A 19,772-nucleotide genomic window follows, 5' to 3' on the forward strand; every position below is an offset into this window, starting at 1 on the left:
AATACTTGATCCTCTAAAAAATCTTGCAAATAATTGATTCATACCAGTTCCCAAGTGAAAAGAAATACTAACCGCAGTAAATCTGTTTCTCCTAGATGGTGCCAATGAGGTGCATGCAGTTTCCACAGTCATTTATAAAACAGATATAACATAAAACAGTCTTTGATTCTACTTTAACCACGTTCTTTCAACATTAAACATGTTTATGTACCTAAGTAATCTGGACTGCAGGGAAACAGCAATCCTTAAAAAAGATAATCTCAAACAGTGCTGGTTTCCAGAAATAAGAAAACACTGACAACAATTTCAGGAAATCTTCCTTTCAGAAGGTCTATTTGTGTACCTAAAATTAGCACCAATACTCCAGAAACAGTGAAATAACAAGATGGTTTGCAAGTGACGACAGCTTTGGTCAAGACTAACAGCAACAGTGAGTTGTTAAAAAGAATCACAAGGCTCCAGGCAATGCACTTGTAGGATATTTTGTAAATACCCATTTCAATAATTAGACATACACTCATCTGCTCTTATTAACTGTTAGCCATTCATCCAAAGCTATGTTCTATACTAATAATTTCCAAGGATAAAGAATTTGTTCTTTGGTTGTAATTAAGTCTCAGAACCAGCCTTAGATACTGTTATCTGAAGGTTTGAGCATCCAGGACAGTAGGCAGAAGCATTTCTCCAATTGTTTCATTCCCAAAGATAAACTGTTAAAACACGCAGCTCAATTGTACATTAATGGATTGTGCCTTTTGAAAGGATTCTGGCCCCACTCATCACCATGAAGATAAAAAGCAACTATCCAGAGGTTTTAGCTCTGTCTTGGTAAGTGCATTCTCAGATTTAGTAATGAACTCTTATAATGCACCACTATATTGAAGTCCATAATAGTTAAATGAGGGTCCCCTATCTTCATCCTCATAAATGAGAGACCTAGGGCTCAAAGAACTGAAGCTCTTTTCCCAGGGCCACACATAAAGTAAGTATCAGAGGGAGAATTCAGTCACTCTGTTTAGTCCAAGTCTCTGTTTTTTCCCAAGGTCCATTAAAAAAAAAAAAATCTCTTTTCTGCATTTTAAAACAAAGAGAGAAAGATGACAGGACCCTGGGAGTAAGGAAGGGGTCAAGGGCACAGCCTATGTAAGTGGGAGTTGCAGAGTGCACCATTTACACACAGGCCATACAGGAAAGCACTGAAGATGGAAGAAAGTAGGGATCCGCAGGCTTTCAGTTTTGCCAGCTGCCTCCCCCATCACTTTTGTCTAAGTGCTAACCTGTTCTGAACCCCAGTTCCTCTTTTCTTTCTTGAGAGGCCAAAGAGGTGCTTTTTTCTCAGGTGGTGGTGAGTGTTGTTGCTGATTTAAATCCCCTTTCTCCCCATCCCTGAAGTATAACAGTCCAACTCAGAGTAGAGGGAAAGAAGGGTGTTCCAGAGGGTGGGCAGACAAGCAGTCAGGCAGGGAAATAACCACTCTGATTTTGCTTTGATTTCTACTTCAAGTCCTGTAATGACAGATCTCACTCCAGTGTAGTATGTTTTGGAAATATACTTAAAAGGGATATGTGATTGTTTTTAGGTACATCTTAAGTGTTGACTAATAAAAGGCAAATAGCAGAAGAACAATTTAATATAGCATTTTAAAACCTTTTAGTATTCTAAGGCATCTGTGACCTGCTAAAATCTAATTATTTCTCCAATACCCTTTGGAATTGTTCAGAAAGATGTGGTACAGTTTCTAACTGGTGCATTAAGCACCTGGCCTGACTTCACAGAATTACAGATAGCTGAATGTGCACTCTCTCTCTATTTTATTAACATCCCATAGGCTCAGGTTAAGATATAGTACTGATATGCCCTGACATGCATCACTACCTGTTGACAGAAAAAAAAACTGGGCTAGACTTGAGAGGGTCTACAAATAGAAAATCTTTTAAAGATGTTTTGGCAATTTAAACAGAAACTCTGGCTTAAAGAAAAAAAAAAAAAGAAAGGGAAAGAAAAGAAAAAGAGCAGCTTCAAGTTTATAAATTTTAAAACACGCCGAAGTTTCAGCATGCCAAGTCCTCTGAAAATGAGCTAATCTCCAGCATCCGCCCCTTTCTTCTCAAACTAACAGTGCCCAATCTTCCTCTGAGCCATGCCTCCATTTTCAGCCATGTGTTTGAGGAGGGTGGACCCTACCTACAGCTATTACAGGGGGCTTATGCTCACCGACATATCCCCCCTCCCCTACTTTCCTGTAACAGGTTCAGGAATGAGAGAAACTGAATCACAGGGTTATATGCAAGAGCTTCTGGAGGTGACCTCTCTTCCCTTGAACCTCATAACATGGGAATGTGATATGCGGAACTGTTACTGCCTAAGGGAAAAGCCTGGAAGCTGCCAAATGTCCACGGCATATAGCCTGAAGAGGCTGCCAACACTGAAAAAGGCAGAACACCATGAGCCAGAGAGAACCTGTAATATTGTTGACACATTTTAAGTCACTGTATCAAGCTTTACCTGAAGCCAGACCATACATTTGAACTTCTCAGTTATATGAACCAGTAGATTCCAATTGTTGATTAGACAGTACGGCTTGGACTTTCAATTACTTGCAACCAAAAAATTCTCAACTATGATAGCCCAAGGCATTTAATATACCAAAAGCCTGAGCTGGGTTTTTTTGCTTGTTTGTTTTTCACCCAAATTTGAAGACTTAATTCTCATGAAAAATGTTGAGTGGAAGAAAAATAATGAAGAATGTTTCTTTCTAAGACTTAAAAGAAGTTTAATACATTCTAAGGTTAAATCAAAATAGCATAGTTGGAGGTGGTTTGGTGGATCATCTACTCCTGCTAACTTCTTTTTATAGGGATGTTCAATGAATTTGTATACAGTGCACGAATGAATGAGCAAATGAATGAATGAGTGAATGAGGTACCTTAAGTCTTGACAAGCTAAAGTTCCTGGATTAAACTGTTCCATGGAATAATTATGTATTGCAGTCACTTTCAGCTGGGAGTTGTTCATACTGTAAGAGGTTGGATTTGTTGTTGTTATTGTTGCTTTCACTTGGATACACAAATAAATGGCAGAGCCTGGGAAACCTGATTCCAAATCCAATCTCTCCTGTTCTCCACTAGGGAACATCTCATATCCTCTTACAAAAACAGAAAAACACAAAGTTCTTTGATATGACCTTTGTGGATATGCTACTGGAGTTCATTTTCAGGCTAGCTGTTTACAATCTGAAGAGATTTTCTCATATACAGCATTAGATTCACAGACTTGCCCACAAAACAGAACGAAACACAAAACAACAAACACCTTTTCAACCTAAAACATCTACTAGAACTCAACTAAGTTCTAAATCCTGGGAGCCATGAGGCTATGAAAAACAGGACAACAGAAAAAAAAAATCGACAAGAAAATCTCCTATTTGCCCACCTCCTTCCCTGTGTCCTGGCTACAGAACCACTCCAAAGGGAAATTTAGACAAGCGTGAAAAAGTGGTCATTGGCTCTCTCCTACCTGCCCACCTCCCTTTGCACACTCTTCTTCTACTTCTTGATGTCCTTTTTTCCAGGTGCTCAGATGTCCTCATCTTAGTAATATCAACTACCATTCACTGAGTTCTTACTAGAGAGTCAGACACTGAGCTAATAAACTCAGGAAGATTTAATGATTTGTCTACAGTCATGTGGCAAAGCCAAGATGGAACCCCAGTGCAGCCCTTCAACATTAGACTGCACTGGTTCCTCCTCTCTGAGCTGAGTCCTCTCTGCAGGAAGAATCAGCCCCTCCTTTCCTATCACAGCCTAAAGGGCATCAGGCTGAAAATTGCCTGTCTTCCTTCCCCTCCAACCAGGACAGCCATCCCTTTATTACAGCTAATCTCCTTTAGGTAACAAAGAAGGAAAGCAATCTGTAGTAACTCTTAATATTTCTAGAGGCGGTACATATTATTTTAAGTTCACCTCCAACTGGCAGAATTTTAGGCAGCTGATAAAAGCAGGAAATTAAAAAACAAAAAACACATGGAAGCAGCAAGAGTATATATTTTTGGACAGGGTAGGATGATGGAGGCTATCTTAAGAGTTTGCCTTCAAAGTCAGTGCCTCTAGGACAGATGATATTTCTGCTATTTGGTCAACAATTGCTTTGGGCCCATAGTTTTCCTCTTGCCTCCTTCTACATTTTAATCTACATCTTAAAAAAAAAAAAAAAAAGGAAGAGTACTTAATTGGCATTCAATAAATTCCTGCTGCCTTTATTTGCCATGTGATGAAACCAAAGGCCAGAACACATAAGATGAAGTCATATAACAAATGGCAGCCTAAGGAACGGAAACCTCAGAACTCCTAACTCCCAGGCCAGTACACCATCTTTTAGCTACCTTTAACCAAAAACTGTCCATTCATCTTTCTTTTCAGTTTAAGGTCAGCCTGAATGGAGACACATTGATTAAATATGGATATAAGCCTGATTAAATATGGATATAAGCCCACAGTAATTTGGCCAAGCAAAAAGTCCTTTTTTAAATATAACCAACCCCCATCTGAAAATAGCCTCTAGAAAGAATTATTTCATAAAATAATTTAATTCATGTATTTGTTTTGCAGTAACAGAAAAGAAATTCACCCTTTAGTGAGAGATGATGTTATTCCCACCTCCCTTTCCTCCAAAAAGTCAGCAGCTGATTCTCAGTTTAAGTTGTGCTATCTAACATTTTTAAGAAATTGGCTTTTCAATAGACATTAGAATTCTAAAATCCCTGGATTTAATGGGTCTGCCCTCAGTGGACAGCAAAAGTGCAATCACAGAACAATAGGGGTCAATATACTTCTTATCCAGGGTATATTGATATTCACCTTCTACTTTGGTATCATCCATTCTTGGAGGGGAACTCAGAAGGTCAAACTGCTATCAAAGAAGCACATAAATAGGTAAACTAAATGAAGCTAATGAAGAGACCATAATCAAATACTCCTGGGAAAGACAATTAGCTGGCCTCCTTCAGAAACACACATTCACAGAAACTTTTTTAAAAGCACAAAGGACAATGTTGTGAACTTCTAAAACTAAAACAAATAGTATTAGTTTAAGGAAATTGCTCTCCAGGTAAATATAAAAACAAAATTCTCCCCGGGCACCTGGGTGGCTCAGTTGGTTAGGCGACTGCCTTCGGCTCAGGTCATGATCCCGGAGTCCCGGGATCGAGTCCCGCATCGGGCTCCCTGCTCGGCGAGGAGCCTGCTTCTCCCTCTAACCCTCCCCCCTCTCATGTTACTCTCTCTCTCTCATTCTCGCTCTCTCAAATAAATAAATAAATCTTTAAAAAAAAAAAATTCTCCCCAGCAACATTAAAAGTGAAATGAACTTACTGGAAAGCCCAAAGCAATTGTTGACCAAATAGCAGAAACCAGTTTATGAAAGTCATAATTGAATATTAAAGTCTATCATTCTGCTAATTAGATACAGACATTTATGTCTGTCTTACAATTGTCCAGTGTTTATTCATGTACCAAAATTAAAATTATTTTAACAAAAGCAAAACCACCCACTAAAGGTTTTTTCTTAAGATGTTTATATCTTAATCCATATTTAGAGCAGCAAAAATATACCAGAAAGGAAAAGAATCTATTTAATTTTTCTACAACTTTTCATATTTAGGGAGGGCTCCCTAAATAGAACATTTAATATCTACCAAGTTCAAAAGAGATGGACAAATAGTGGAAGTCTGTGAAAAATACTTTCATTTCCTGAAACATACACAGAATAAGTTACTCATTACCTCTAGGAAAAAAAACTGGTTACTTCAAGGATCTTTACCTTTTGTCATTCTTGTTCCCCTTCCCTTAAATCCCTCAGTTTTTTTATGTGAACCTGCCTTCTACTCATTTGTCGAATAATTATTCACAATGGGAATTACTAGCCTTCAAAATTACAATGCTATTGGAACTAGTCAATAATGAAAATAATAGGATTTTTGGTTAACTTCTTTTTAATACATATAGCTTAAAAATAAAAAGAACCTGTTTTTCTACTGTACTCTTATAAATATCCTTCTAACATGGTCACTTTTTTTTTATAAGCTTGCTACCACTACCTTGTTGTATTAAACTTTAGAAAATGTTGAAATTCCAAAAGCTGCCTACAAACCAAATGGCATCCCAGCTTTGGCAGGGTGAGCGCCTCATTTTGGCTTCTCTCACTCCCTCTAGCGTTTGCAAAGCTCATCTGTCTGATCATCCAGTTACCTCACTGAACAAGAGCTCGGCTAAGTCCTGCCCATCTATGACATCACCCCCTTCTTCAACCACTGCGAGGTGAAGCTTTAACTTCAGACTTGGAGGTGGGCTGTGTGCAGTAAACTGGAATGCTATCCCTCGCTCACTGCTCAGTGTAGGAGTGATCCGAAGCAGGACAAGCTCTGACTGCAGCTGCTGTTGGCTTTGTGTGGACTGGACGCGGAGCTTGGGAGAGGGGGAGGGTTATTACCCCAGTTCACAGTCAGTGGAATTACAGCTATAGCGGCAGTATATATGGGATTGCTTTTTCTCGTCTTCCTGGTAAGTGTTTCCCATGTTTTTCCTTAAGATTGTCCCAGAAAGTTTGCTTGGTTTTACTCTGTAGACAGAAATGACTTGGTACTACTATGAGGTATCCAAATATGAACGCTTGCTCTGTTACCAGTAAGAGCAAATACGTGTGTGCGAGCCAGCGAGGAAAATTTTGACGATATAGCCACATGCAAGAAGTTTCTTAAAACCTTCTTTCATTAAAAAGTAATAATTAATGGCTATTTTCTGCCTCGTATAGTTGCGATCTGAAAAGAGCCTTATGGAAAACCTTAAGTTGCAAAGTTAAATGTTAAATACTGAAGAATACAAGACAGATTTTTTCACAGAGAGGAAAGCGAAAGGTCTTGCTAACTTGGTGTGTACTGTATATGTGGTATGATCACCAACTGCTGTTTCTACAACTGAAAGAAAATCAATAATCCCTCAGCCCATGAGTACGCAGTACATGAAAAGCATACATCTTGCTCACAGCTAGCCGGGCTACTCCTGGAGACTTCTGTGCCTCTGTAAGGATTAACAGCTACACCTAGATTTTAAAGCTTGCACTGCTATCCTGCCAGAACTGCTTCAAGCATTTCAGTCTTGCAAATCTCAACTAGTGAATTTAACTCAGAGGAGGGGGAGACTCTTCCCAACCATACCCCCACCCCCTCCAGGAGAACGCCAAAATCCACTGCTTGGGCAAATGTAGTATGTGACTAGCATAGTAATTGGCAAAGCCTACTCAGAAAAACTAACAAAGCTCAGCGTGGAAGCTATGCCTGATGTATGCAGTGAGTTCGGGGTGGCAGGGGAAAAAAAATGAGTAGAGCCCTCACCAAGTGGGATGTGCAGAGTATCCATTCACTTGCAACTTACAATAAGAAAATTTTACATTGAAAGAAATGATTTTGTACAGCAGAGCTTCCAAAAAGTAGTTAAATGTATCTTCTCAAAAAAAAAATTTTTTTTTCTTCAGTGAATTTGGTCTGAAACAAAATGGTTGCATAGAGGTAAAAAGTGCAACAGGCCTATATTTTTCAACATCTGGGGGTAGATATTTGCCTATCTATCTATCTATCAAAATTAAAAAGGAAAAAAAGCCTTGATATTTGCCACGTATGGAACCAAATTTTCGAATGCCTTTAATAGCTATTTTAAATTTTCTTAAATCTATCTGCTCTAAAATGCACATATATGTTATTTTATTAGCAGCAAACAACATGAATAAAGCCACTAAAAAAGTGCATCAGCTGTAGCAATGCCTTTCATTTATCCCGAGCTACATATGAATATCCTGACTAGCATAAAACATAAAGAATGAATTTGTCTCTTTTGAGAGAGAACCATTTATGCCTGCCCCAAAGTGACAGATGATTGATACTCATCTCTTTTGAAATGAGTAAAGAATCTATCTTTGAAAAGTACCACAAAATAATATTACCATTACTACCAATATTAATAATAATATACCAGGTTTTAATCTCTAAGAAAATTAAATCACAGATATGCTTAGTTTGCAAATATGTGTGTGTACATAACATATACACACCTGGTTACACAAACACATATGTTTATTAGCCTGAAATAAAAAACGGAGTTACAAAAACATGATTGTATGTATTTAAGTAGGAAAGTCATATCCAATTTTTTAATAGGGCACTGCCAAAACACATCAAATCCAGGAATCAGCAAAAATATTATAGAATGAATAAACATAAGGAATTCATTAATATTGTTCTTGTACAATACTAACCATCAGCTATTAATTGGGCTTTTCATTTCTCTGCCCCCCACCCTTTTAAATCAATGATGATTAGGTTCAAAATGCCCAACTAAACACTTCCTAAACATTAACATTTGTGAAATACATAATTGGGCAGCAAATAAAGTTTTTACAAAAAAGAAGAAAAACAGTAAGAAAATTTATCATAACTGAATGTAGCAGCAAAATAGAAGGTATGATTCTTTTGCTTTCAAGTGTTAATTAAAGAGCCTCCAATTCTATCAAAACTTTTTCAGAGCTAAATGAAGCGGTGTGAAATAAATTTGGTTGAAATCTTGTGGCTGTCAGACTTTGTTAGCAAGCTATTAATTATCTTTACCCCAGTTTCTTCTCTAGACTATATTGCCCAATCAAATAGAAACTCCAATTATGTTCAGCATCTCCTGCCTAGGGACACCAGACCCTAATGAACACTCAGTGTCTCCAGATGAAAAATACAATTATCAGCTTTAAACATGCAAGTGCACTGCGGAGAGATTTGTCCGTGCTTTTCTTGGCCACACACCCTAAGGCTTCCTCCTCTTTCTGGATTATTTTGAACAATTTAAAACCCTACAAAAATCGGTAGCAGAGAACTTGCCTTATATTAATATTATATGAATGTTTCTTCTTTCTGCTTTTTATTTTTGATATGCCAATGTTATACCAACACTAAATTAAATCTGGTCATTTAAAGAAAAATTTCAGTGTATCTTAACTTTTCCCCCCTTTATTAAGGTGGGTGGGCTGATAACAAAGAAAGTGATTAATGGCAAGATTCAGAGTTAACTTAAAAATTCTGAGTTAAACCTCCTTAAATATTTTTGTTCAGTTTACTTAATAGCATTATAAATAATTGTTGAAAGTCCAATGAAGACCACCATAAATGAACTCAATGAGGGAAATAAGATTCAGTAATTTTTCAAAGGCTGTAATTTCTTCCCTCCTTTTCCCTTCATTCCCCTTTCGCTCCCACCCCCCACCTTTTGCCCTAGAGGCCTTCACTGTTCTTCTCAACGGGAGGCTTTGTTGTAATTAAACCAGAGAAAAACTGGCCGGCAGCAGCCAACATCTGACTTGCGGCTTCTGAAAGCAGTGTTCTGGTAGAGTGTACCACCCCCCAGTGGGCAAAAACTCTACAGTAAATCTCTCAGCAATATTAATTCTCAAAACTACATTTTTCTCTTCAGAGCATAAAAAGGGCTGTTTCTCGACCTCTAACATTCCACCATTTCAAAACTTATCATAAGTCAACAAACCAATTTCCAAGGAGATGGTTTGCAAATGTCTTCTGAAAAAAGCCTTTTTCCTTTTAAGAGCCAAAATAGGAATATACATTTCAGAAAGCATTTTCCAGTTTCAGACTGCAAATCAACATCACTAAATTTGGTAAAACATCACACTAAAAAAGAGTTTTGAAAGCCATGTTTCTGTTACATAGAAAAGCAGGTTTTAGGATTTTGTCGTGACTATTGACAAGAACTGCAGAGAAAACAGATTTTAAGTCACAAAGGAATGAAATACAATTTCAGCAGCAAAGTTCATTTGTTTTGCATATGCATTATCTTTTTCCTAGACCCAAAATTAAGTGTCAGGAATGTATAAAAAGCTCTCTCCAGGTATTAGTCTCCTTAAATGAGAGAGAGAAATTGCTCTCACTTGATGAGACAATGACAGCTTTTGTTCTTTATTCTTTCACTTTTCCTGTGCACAAGTTACCGTGGCAACTTTGAAAAGAAAACCCACAGACCACATTTGGTTAAATACCATTTTTAAAGTATGCCACTGGACTGTAGATTGATCAGTTTATGTGTTGTTGATTTTCTTCCTCTTCATTTGCTTTACATCAATGATACCCTACTCTGAAATGAAAAAACAAGGTGTTTTATGATTTGGGATGTTCTCACCAACCAGCACAGTGCTTGGCACACAGTAGACCCAAATAATTGTTGTATTCGTGTATGGAAACTTGAATATTAGAAATTTAAAGCACATCAACTAAACTGTACTCACAGCACTGAAAAAGGAACTTTAAAGTTTGCAATGGAAAAATGTTGGTGGTTTTAAAAAATACAGTTTTAACTGCAGTTGCTCAAAGGTCAACGGAAACTTAAAGCTTGTTCCCTGCTCCAAGCCCTCTACTGCTCACCTTTACCACCCTCTAAACTAATGTCTCATTCATTCATACAAGTCTTGGTTCTCTAATTCACTTAGTCTGGCTTTACATACCATAAAAGGAAGAAGTATTCACTATGATGAAAGATGACATCCTAGTTTGCCTTTTTGTTTTAAGGAAGCTCCATTTAACTTTAAAAGCCAGTATAAATGAAGCAGAATTGGATTCATTTATCATAAACCTACTGGGAGAAAAGAACCAGTAACACAAAAAAGGAAAGTAAAAATCCCTTGCTTTGGAACTTTTATCCCCTATTTTGCATAAATAAAACACAACCTTCTTCAGACTAGAAAAGAGTCTGGATAAAACGAAGTATGAAAAGGCACACTTGCTTCTCTGCCGCTCAGCAAACCCTTCAGACTTCATGACTCTCAAGAGGGGAGTTAGAGGTCCTTCTGCTTGCCTGGCATTAAACAAAAGAATTGGAATTTTCCTGAAATCTGATGATCGTGGAAAATTTAACTACCAGACAGGCTGCTTAGAAAGCATTTTGCTGTCACTATCAACTAACCTGATGTACTCCAGTTTTTCAGTTTAACCATATATGTAGCTTATTTTAAATATTATTTGTCATTAAAAGACTTAGCATTCACAGGTTGATCATTTTCTTGTGCTTTCTAGCAGCAATTTAAGCCTTCATAAATAAACTACCTTCTAAAACTGTAGATTGTGATTATATAAATCCCAATTTAACTAGAAATATTCACAGACTTGGATAAATCTGATTAAGCTTGTGTTTTCAATTTCCAGGTTTTATTCAAAATAATAATGCAATTAACTTGGATTAAAAGTTCTACTTTTAGATTTAATATTTTTAAAAAGGTCCCATCATTAAGATATCATTATGTGAAGCAAATCATTAATAAGACTCTACAGAAATCTCAAACTCTGTACTCGATTTAAGGTTTTTTTTTTCTAAATAAGCAATTATTTCAAATCAAAATCAATTTAAATCAAAGGCAGCAAATAAAGGATTTAGGAAGTCAGTGCATATTATCAACATATAATCTTAATCTAAGTGATGAAAACATGAAATATCTTCTCATTTCAAACACCCCCACCTCTAAAATATTGTAGTAACAGAAATCCTATAAACGTGTAGATTGCCTCAAATCTTTGTCTGTAAATGCCAGTTTTCTATTCGATAAAACTTCTTAAAATATCTCAAAATGATAGCATCCTTATCTATTTAATACTTTCTTAGGTGTATCATGGAACTAAATTGGAGGCTTTTCACAGACTTGATTACATTATAAATGCATATTTTTTAACTCCACAATTTTTGTTTATAAAAAGAAATTGATGAGAAAGATCCCTATTAAAAATGTGATTTATCAGTGAGGTAGTTATGTTGTTCCTTTTGCCATAGTTTTAAATGCTATCTACTTAGTAATGATTCCATCAAAAAATAATTTTAAAACATTTCTTTAAGTAATCAGTGTCCATTTATGTTTTTCCCCAAGTTACCCTATTAATAATATTTTTCTAAAAGATTGATTCCTTTTCGTTCAGAAGTAATGGCCTCTTTTTCAAGCCTATGCAGACATAAAGGCTTCTGAAGTCCATGTTATGGAAACCTGGCCACAGTGTCCATACCAGTAGGGCTCAGTTTTCTTTTTATAATTCACAATTAACTACCACATCTCTGTGTGCATGTGCATGAATATGTAGAATATGTAGAGTCAGCTCAGACAAGGGGAAGTGTAAGAATGAGGGGCAGGATCACGTATCTTAGATAGATTATTATACCCTTTAATATGCAAAACAAAACTGTCTAGCACTATAGGTTCAAATATAAAGGGGAAGGAAAAGATACAAAACATAAGATATAAAACACAAACATGAACTGTTTTGAGCTTAAATAAAGGGAGTAGTGAGGGAATCTTCATTTCTCAGAGTATCCTCTCCAAAGAAACCTGTTTGATACTTTTGCCTATTGTTTTAATGTAATTTGGGGAAAAGAGAATGACATTTTCCAAGAATTTAATGAGATATAATTTAATTATTACCACTGTTGTATTAATGGCAATGTGAGTTTGCATATCAAACAGAGCAAAAGAAGCAGTTTTACAGATATAAAACAAGAAAAATAAACACCAATTTAGATTTTTTTTTTCTCTCTCTCTGGGTTAAAAACTTAAAAATCAATACATATTCTTAGAGCTTGATTTCATAAAATATTTATAGTTCAGATACATGCTCTATCACTAGTTATCATTATGATCATCATCTTGGACATAATCTAGGCTGACCTGACTTGGGGAACAGTCAACAGTTTTTAAATCCTCATTCATCAGATTCATCTCCTTAAGTTTAAAGTGTGCTTTGGAGTATGACAAATGCCTGACTATTGGTAACATTTTAAGCAGGTTCTCACCAGTGATTTTTATCACAGCTTTTAATTAGTTTCTAATGCAGTTTAACAAAAGTAATTGTTTCCTCAGCTTAAATTAACCACATTATTTGAAATGTTGAATAATTTTCAAGCTTAGAAAATATTTACAGCAGATACTTTTTAAAATAACTCTGTCATTATAATTTCAACAGCTTGGTTTTTCATTTTCACATTCCACGAAAGCAACAGTTTTCAAGAAAATACACTATTGAAATTCAACAATAATGAGCAAAGCCCTAAATGCATTACAGTAAAACCTCACTTTAAACAATAAATCATTTAAACTTTCCTCTGTGGGCACTTTGCAATATCCACTAGAGACTGCTAACTGCTATTTTTGTTTCAAGTTGCTTAAATAATAAATTAAATGGATCTGTAATTTTTTTTTAAGTTTCCTTCTGTTAATGCATTCTATGATAGTGTTAGTATTTGGTGGCAAACTAAAAGACACTGAATTTTCAAAGAAACCAGAAACACAAATTTTGGCCTTATTTAACATTCACTTCAATAGTATTTGAATTCTGGAACAGATGCTATCCTTGTTGGAGGCTAGGTAATTACTGGGGAAGAAGCAAATTGCTTCTACTGTAGTCCTTAATTTCAGGGTCAAATATTTCCGTGATACCCTTAATGCTCCCTACATGTACAGAAAGCCCCTGAGTGGGTAACCCTGCATAACAGATACTGATGCTACCCACCTCTACCCCCCAAAAAATCTTCATGCATGTTAGATAATGGGCAAAACAGTCATCCTTAAAATCACTGGGGTATTTTTGGGTTTTATTTGGTGAAGCCGTAAGTCTTCTTTCAGAAATGAAAAATATACTTACTGGAAATTGGTGTGTTCATGTTTGAACCTAGAGAGAAATGCCTTGTCAGGTTTTGATACGCTTTCCAAATGGTCATTATAAGGAGATATTTTGACATAGTGTCCTTTCTATTTCAAACACAGATTTTTCAAGTTCAGTTTGCCAAAAGAAAATTAAAATTGTATTCTCCTGAAAAATCAATAATTACTTGAACATCTATGCTACCTTTTGGCCAAGAACACCTGAGTAACTAGAGTTTCAAGATCATCAACTAATCCTCAGAAATACCTCTAAGGAGGAAGGTGATGACATTCACATTCTACAATTGGGAAAACTGAGGCCTATAGGAAGATTTAAACAGGGCACGGAGTGAGCAAATCAAAAGAAAAAATTCCAAAGCAAACTCTTTTCAAGTCTTTACATTGTAGATTGTATAACTTTGTAAAACCATGTTCAGAAATCTCTTAAAAGTTACCATGGCATTTCTGTCAAAAATCCTTGTTGCATATTTACTCGCCTCTTTGACATATACTTGTTTTCTTCTTTTCAAACATTTTATCATTTTAAAAGTTCACTTTTAAAGACTGGCCTGACCTGAATTCAAAAGCCATGGAAGGCACTTACTTACTGGTTCTTGAATGAAGCTCTGCTTCTGTGTTTAATTTAAAGTGACATTAACAGTCAGTTAACAGTAGAAATTATCTGTTTGGTGACAATCTCAGCTTTAACTCTTACTTTATTTACATAGTAAAATTGGGAGGTAACAAACAAAAAGAGGTCATCTTACCCCTTTTCACCAACTATTATGATGAAAGATGTGTTGCTTAAAAAAAAACTGAAGTTAAATTTCTAGGAAATCTATCATGTTAAAGTTCATTATTAATAGTTCATTAAAACCTTTTACTTTCACAGGAGATGCTCAGACCCAGTATACTTTAAGGAAGAGAAATGTAAAGGAAATCTAGTATGCTTCCTTTTTTTTCCTACGAAGAATATTTGAATTAAGTTTTACCTCTTAAAAAAGAATACCTATTCTTCCATAACGTGACTGTACCAGATATTCTGAGAAAGCAGCAAGAAGCAAAAGCCGGAAATAGCTATTTCACAGCAGGTAATCATACCTCAGGATATAGCTACTGTACAAAGTTTATACTTGGATAATCCTGGATAGGAATAAAGGTGGGGGGTAACTGACTGAAAAACCTATTACTATACAGGCCTTAGCATCATGAATGGCTTTCTTCATGAGGATCTGAAGTTACTATCTCTGACCACATTGCACAGAAGAGCCAATAAGAATTTCAAAGACAGCAATTTCTACTAAGGGAATTAAGCTACACAAAAGGAACCTTCACACAGAAACTCTATCAGAAAAAAAAAAAAGTGCATAGGAAGCCATGTGTTCTACATAGTAACAGGAAGCTGAATTGTTTCTGGTCCCTACTTTAATGAGCTTGCCCACCATGCTGAACTGCAGCTGGAATGTTCATTGACAACAGCGAGCCTGATCTGGAGGTGTGTGCGGCATAGGATTACTTGAATAAACAGTGAAGAACATTTCCAAGGACTGAACAAGAGTTTATAAGTCCCAGTCCCTCACCAGGAAAATAATATATGCGCATTGGATTTTCACTCACGCAAAATTTATTCACATCATTCAATAAGGTAGGAAAAATATTAAAGTGTTTTATTTTCATGCCTGAAATTACAAAGGCTAATTAATATGTAAAAGTGCAGAAGAGATCATATTACACAATAGATCAGTATAAATCTATTAACTCTCCAGCCATGGGGAAAGTTGAACCATATTCTAGATTAGAACTTGAAGAAAGATAAATGCATTGTGAAACATATTATAAGATAGAACATAATCAAAAGTCTGCATAAAGCCATTAAGTCATATAGTATGAAACATACAAAAAAAAGTTGAGAACAAAAGAAAGGACTAGTTTAATATGAAATGGAATTTTCCACTTAGGTTAGCTGAATGTATTAACTATGTATTCTTTCCTTCCTTAAAATTAGATGAAAAAGATTCCTTCTGATTTCCTTGTTAGAAATACCTATGTAATGATATTTAATATTAATCAAAGAAAAATACTAACATAAATAATGAAAACAAATGAATGGCTTTACTAGGATTCAGGATCTTAAGAGGTATTTAACTTAATATTCCCGAATACCAAGAAGATAGATTTTTTTTACTACACATTTCTACACCTGTACAGTCTACCTAAGAAACAGACATCAGATTTTAATTTAAAAAAAGTAACATTATCTTTAAATACAATAAATCATATTACTATGTGTCAATTATGAATATTAAGAAAAAATTAGAAAACTGATTAGCTTGGTCAGTGACTGGCTATAGAATTGATATCAAGTATTACAAAAATGCTCAATAAAACTTTTATTATATTTAACATTTCAAAATCAAATGGATTTGGGATATGATACTCCTTAATACTGCAAGCATTTAAGGTAAAGAGATTATATGATCATGTTCGTTGTTAGCTAGCAATAAACCCTACACATGCAAAAAAAAAAATTAGTACATTAAAAGTGATTATGCACATTTTAGTTTCCACATCTATTTTGAATACTATTTCAAGTATCTTTACCTGATTGTTTTCTATCTTTCTTTTCACTCACTTCATTTTAGGGCTCTGACGCTACCGTGTACAAAGACCTCAAGACTGCTGACCATGATCAGCCCAGCCTGGAGCATCTTCCTCATCGGGACTAAAATTGGGCTGTTCCTTCAGGTGGCACCTCTATCAGTTATGGCTAAGTCCTGCCCGTCCGTGTGCCGCTGTGATGCAGGTTTCATTTACTGTAATGATCGCTTTCTGACATCCATTCCGACAGGAATACCAGAGGATGCTACAACTCTCTACCTTCAGAACAACCAAATAAATAACGCTGGAATTCCTTCAGATTTGAAAAACTTGCTAAAAGTAGAAAGAATATACCTATATCACAACAGTTTAGATGAATTTCCTACCAACCTACCAAAGTATGTAAAAGAGTTACATTTGCAAGAAAATAACATAAGGACTATCACTTATGATTCACTTTCCAAAATTCCCTATCTGGAAGAATTACATTTAGATGATAACTCGGTGTCTGCTGTTAGCATTGAAGAGGGGGCATTCCGAGACAGCAACTATCTCCGACTGCTTTTCCTGTCCCGTAATCACCTTAGCACAATCCCCTGGGGTTTGCCCAGGACTATAGAAGAACTACGCTTGGATGATAATCGCATATCCACTATTTCATCACCATCTCTTCAAGGTCTCACTAGCCTCAAACGCCTGGTTTTGGATGGAAACCTGTTGAACAACCATGGTTTAGGTGATAAAGTTTTCTTCAACCTAGTCAACTTAACAGAACTGTCCCTGGTACGGAATTCCCTGACTGCTGCACCAGTAAACCTTCCAGGCACAAACCTGAGGAAGCTTTATCTTCAAGATAACCACATCAACCGGGTGCCCCCAAATGCTTTTTCTTATCTAAGGCAGCTGTATCGACTTGATATGTCCAATAACAACCTAAGTAATTTACCTCAGGGTATCTTTGATGATTTAGACAATATAACCCAACTGATTCTTCGCAACAATCCCTGGTATTGTGGGTGCAAGATGAAATGGGTACGTGACTGGTTGCAATCACTACCTATGAAGGTCAATGTGCGTGGGCTTATGTGCCAAGCCCCAGAAAAAGTTCGGGGGATGGCTATTAAGGACCTTAATGCAGAACTGTTTGATTGTAAGGACAGTGCAGTTGTAAGCACCATTCAGATAACCACTGCAATACCCAACACGGTATATCCTGCTCAAGGACAGTGGCCAGCTCCAGTGACCAAACAACCAGACATTAAGAACCCCAAGCTCACTAAAGATCAGCGAACTACAGGGAGCCCAACAAGAAAAACAATTATAATTACTGTGAAATCCGTCACCTCCGACACAATTCATATCTCTTGGAAACTTGTCCTACCTATGACTGCTTTAAGACTCAGCTGGCTCAAACTGGGCCATAGCCCAGCATCTGGATCTATAACAGAAACTATCGTAACAGGGGAACGCAATGAATACTTAGTCACCGCCCTGGAGCCTGATTCGCCCTATCGAGTCTGCATGGTTCCCATGGAAACCAGTAACCTCTACCTATTTGATGACACCCGTGTTTGTATTGAGACTGAAACTGCACCCCTTCGAATGTACAATCCTACAACCACCCTTAATCGAGAGCAAGAGAAAGAACCTTACAAAAACCCCAATTTACCGTTGGCTGCCATCATTGGTGGGGCTGTGGCCCTGGTGACCATCGCCCTCCTTGCTTTAGTGTGCTGGTATGTTCATAGAAATGGATCACTCTTCTCAAGGAACTGTGCATACAGCAAAGGGAGGAGAAGAAAGGATGACTACGCGGAAGCTGGCACTAAGAAGGACAACTCCATCCTGGAAATCAGGGAGACTTCTTTTCAGATGTTACCAATAAGCAATGAACCAATCTCAAAGGAGGAATTTGTAATACACACCATATTTCCTCCTAATGGAATGAATCTGTACAAAAACAATCACAGTGAAAGCAGTAGTAACCGAAGCTACAGAGACAGTGGTATTCCAGACTCAGATCACTCACACTCATGATGCTGGAGGCCTTGTAGCAGACTGTGTTTTGGTTTTTTTAAACCTAAGGGAGGTGATGTAGGAACCCTGTTCTACTGCAAAACACTGGAAACAAGAGACTGAAAAAAGCAATGTACTGTACATTTGCCATATAATTTATATTTAAGAACTTTTTATTAAAAGTTTCAAATTTCAGGTTACTGCTGCGATTGATGTAGTGGAGATGCCTGAACACAATTCTATATTTTAGTATTTTTTAGTAATTTGTACTGTATTTTCCTTGCAAATATTGAAGTTATAAACCATTTACTTTGTGTTCTACTGAGTAAGATGACTTGTTGACTGTGAAAGTGAATTTCCTTGCTGTGTTGAACAATCAGGACTGAGTTCACATGAGATCCTTGTAGTATAAGCACAGGCCATTTTTCACTTTGGTATTAATAAAATGTAAAAAAAAAAAAAAGCTGGCTGAATGAGAAAAATTAAAGTTCAAAAAATAGTTATGAAATAATGTTCCAATTATTCAATTTGTATTATCCCAGTGGTATTCAATAAATTAAAATATGTGAAGTAATGGGCAATATCAAACTTGCTGCATATCTCCATTTTTACTCTGAGCAAATTAGATATCCTTAAGAAAGTAAGCATTATCTTCTGAACTGAATACATCAACTGGCATAAAGGAGTGTGAAGTCTGTCGTTAAAACCACTGTTAAGAAAGCTTTGAAAATAAAGGACTTCACAAAATCAATAATGTGAGCACGCTTCTAAGTTAGGGGGGAAATTTGTACTTAGGAAAACATGAAAACTTAGACTCCATAGTATAATGAACACAGACACCAGAATTGCATTTTGGTTTTGCCTATACCATCCTGATTTTTGAAAAGTAAATTCTAAAGACATAATTGTTAATGTTTATAATGTTTTTATCATAAATGATGTCAAAAAAGAAACATATACGTATTTAAAAAGGTAGTGTAACCATAAGCAATTCCCCTAAACAATGCAGAGAAAGTAGTACTTTAAATAAGGAAGAATTTAAAAGAAAAATAAATACTAGAAATCAAATTTAGATCTGGCTTACGTGAAACGTTTTAACACTGTACATAAAAGTTCAATTTACTTTCACAATGATCAAGAATACTGCCCATTACTGTCACAGTTTTCCACATATTACATAATGAACTTGTAATGTAACATTTCTTTCTAGCTTCCTACTGAATTGTGAGCTATTACTTGTTTAAAAACCACATCATTTTTCTGTTGCCATGATTTTTTTTTTCCAACAAAAAACCAAAGTGCATTGTACGCCCTTTGGCCAGTCTTGTATGTGCCTTGATCCAACGCTACATGTATTCAGCTTTTGAAACTCGACAAATTTTTCATACTTCCTTAAATATGAAAAATTATGGTCTTATTGCTGAATAAAACAAGAAAAAAGTAC

The 19,772-nt window shown here is 36.1% G+C and overlaps 2 protein-coding genes across 3 annotated transcripts in view; one reads left to right on the plus strand and one right to left on the minus strand.

The window, feature by feature from the left end:
* Positions 1–19,772, minus strand: part of MACROD2 (mono-ADP ribosylhydrolase 2) — a 2,087,069-nt gene that overhangs the window by 1,730,653 nt on the left and 336,644 nt on the right. The window lies entirely within an intron of this gene.
* On the plus strand, positions 16,400–18,349 carry FLRT3 (fibronectin leucine rich transmembrane protein 3). The gene has a single exon (XM_028112969.2). The coding sequence runs from the start codon at positions 16,400–16,402 to the stop codon at positions 18,347–18,349; it is 1,950 nt and encodes a 649-aa protein (XP_027968770.1).

This window comes from Eumetopias jubatus, unplaced genomic scaffold, assembly GCF_037043125.1.
Source record: "Eumetopias jubatus isolate StellerSeaLion01/CBP00866 unplaced genomic scaffold, mEumJub1_p1.0 scaffold_9, whole genome shotgun sequence".
NCBI classification, from domain to species: Eukaryota; Metazoa; Chordata; class Mammalia; order Carnivora; family Otariidae; genus Eumetopias; species Eumetopias jubatus.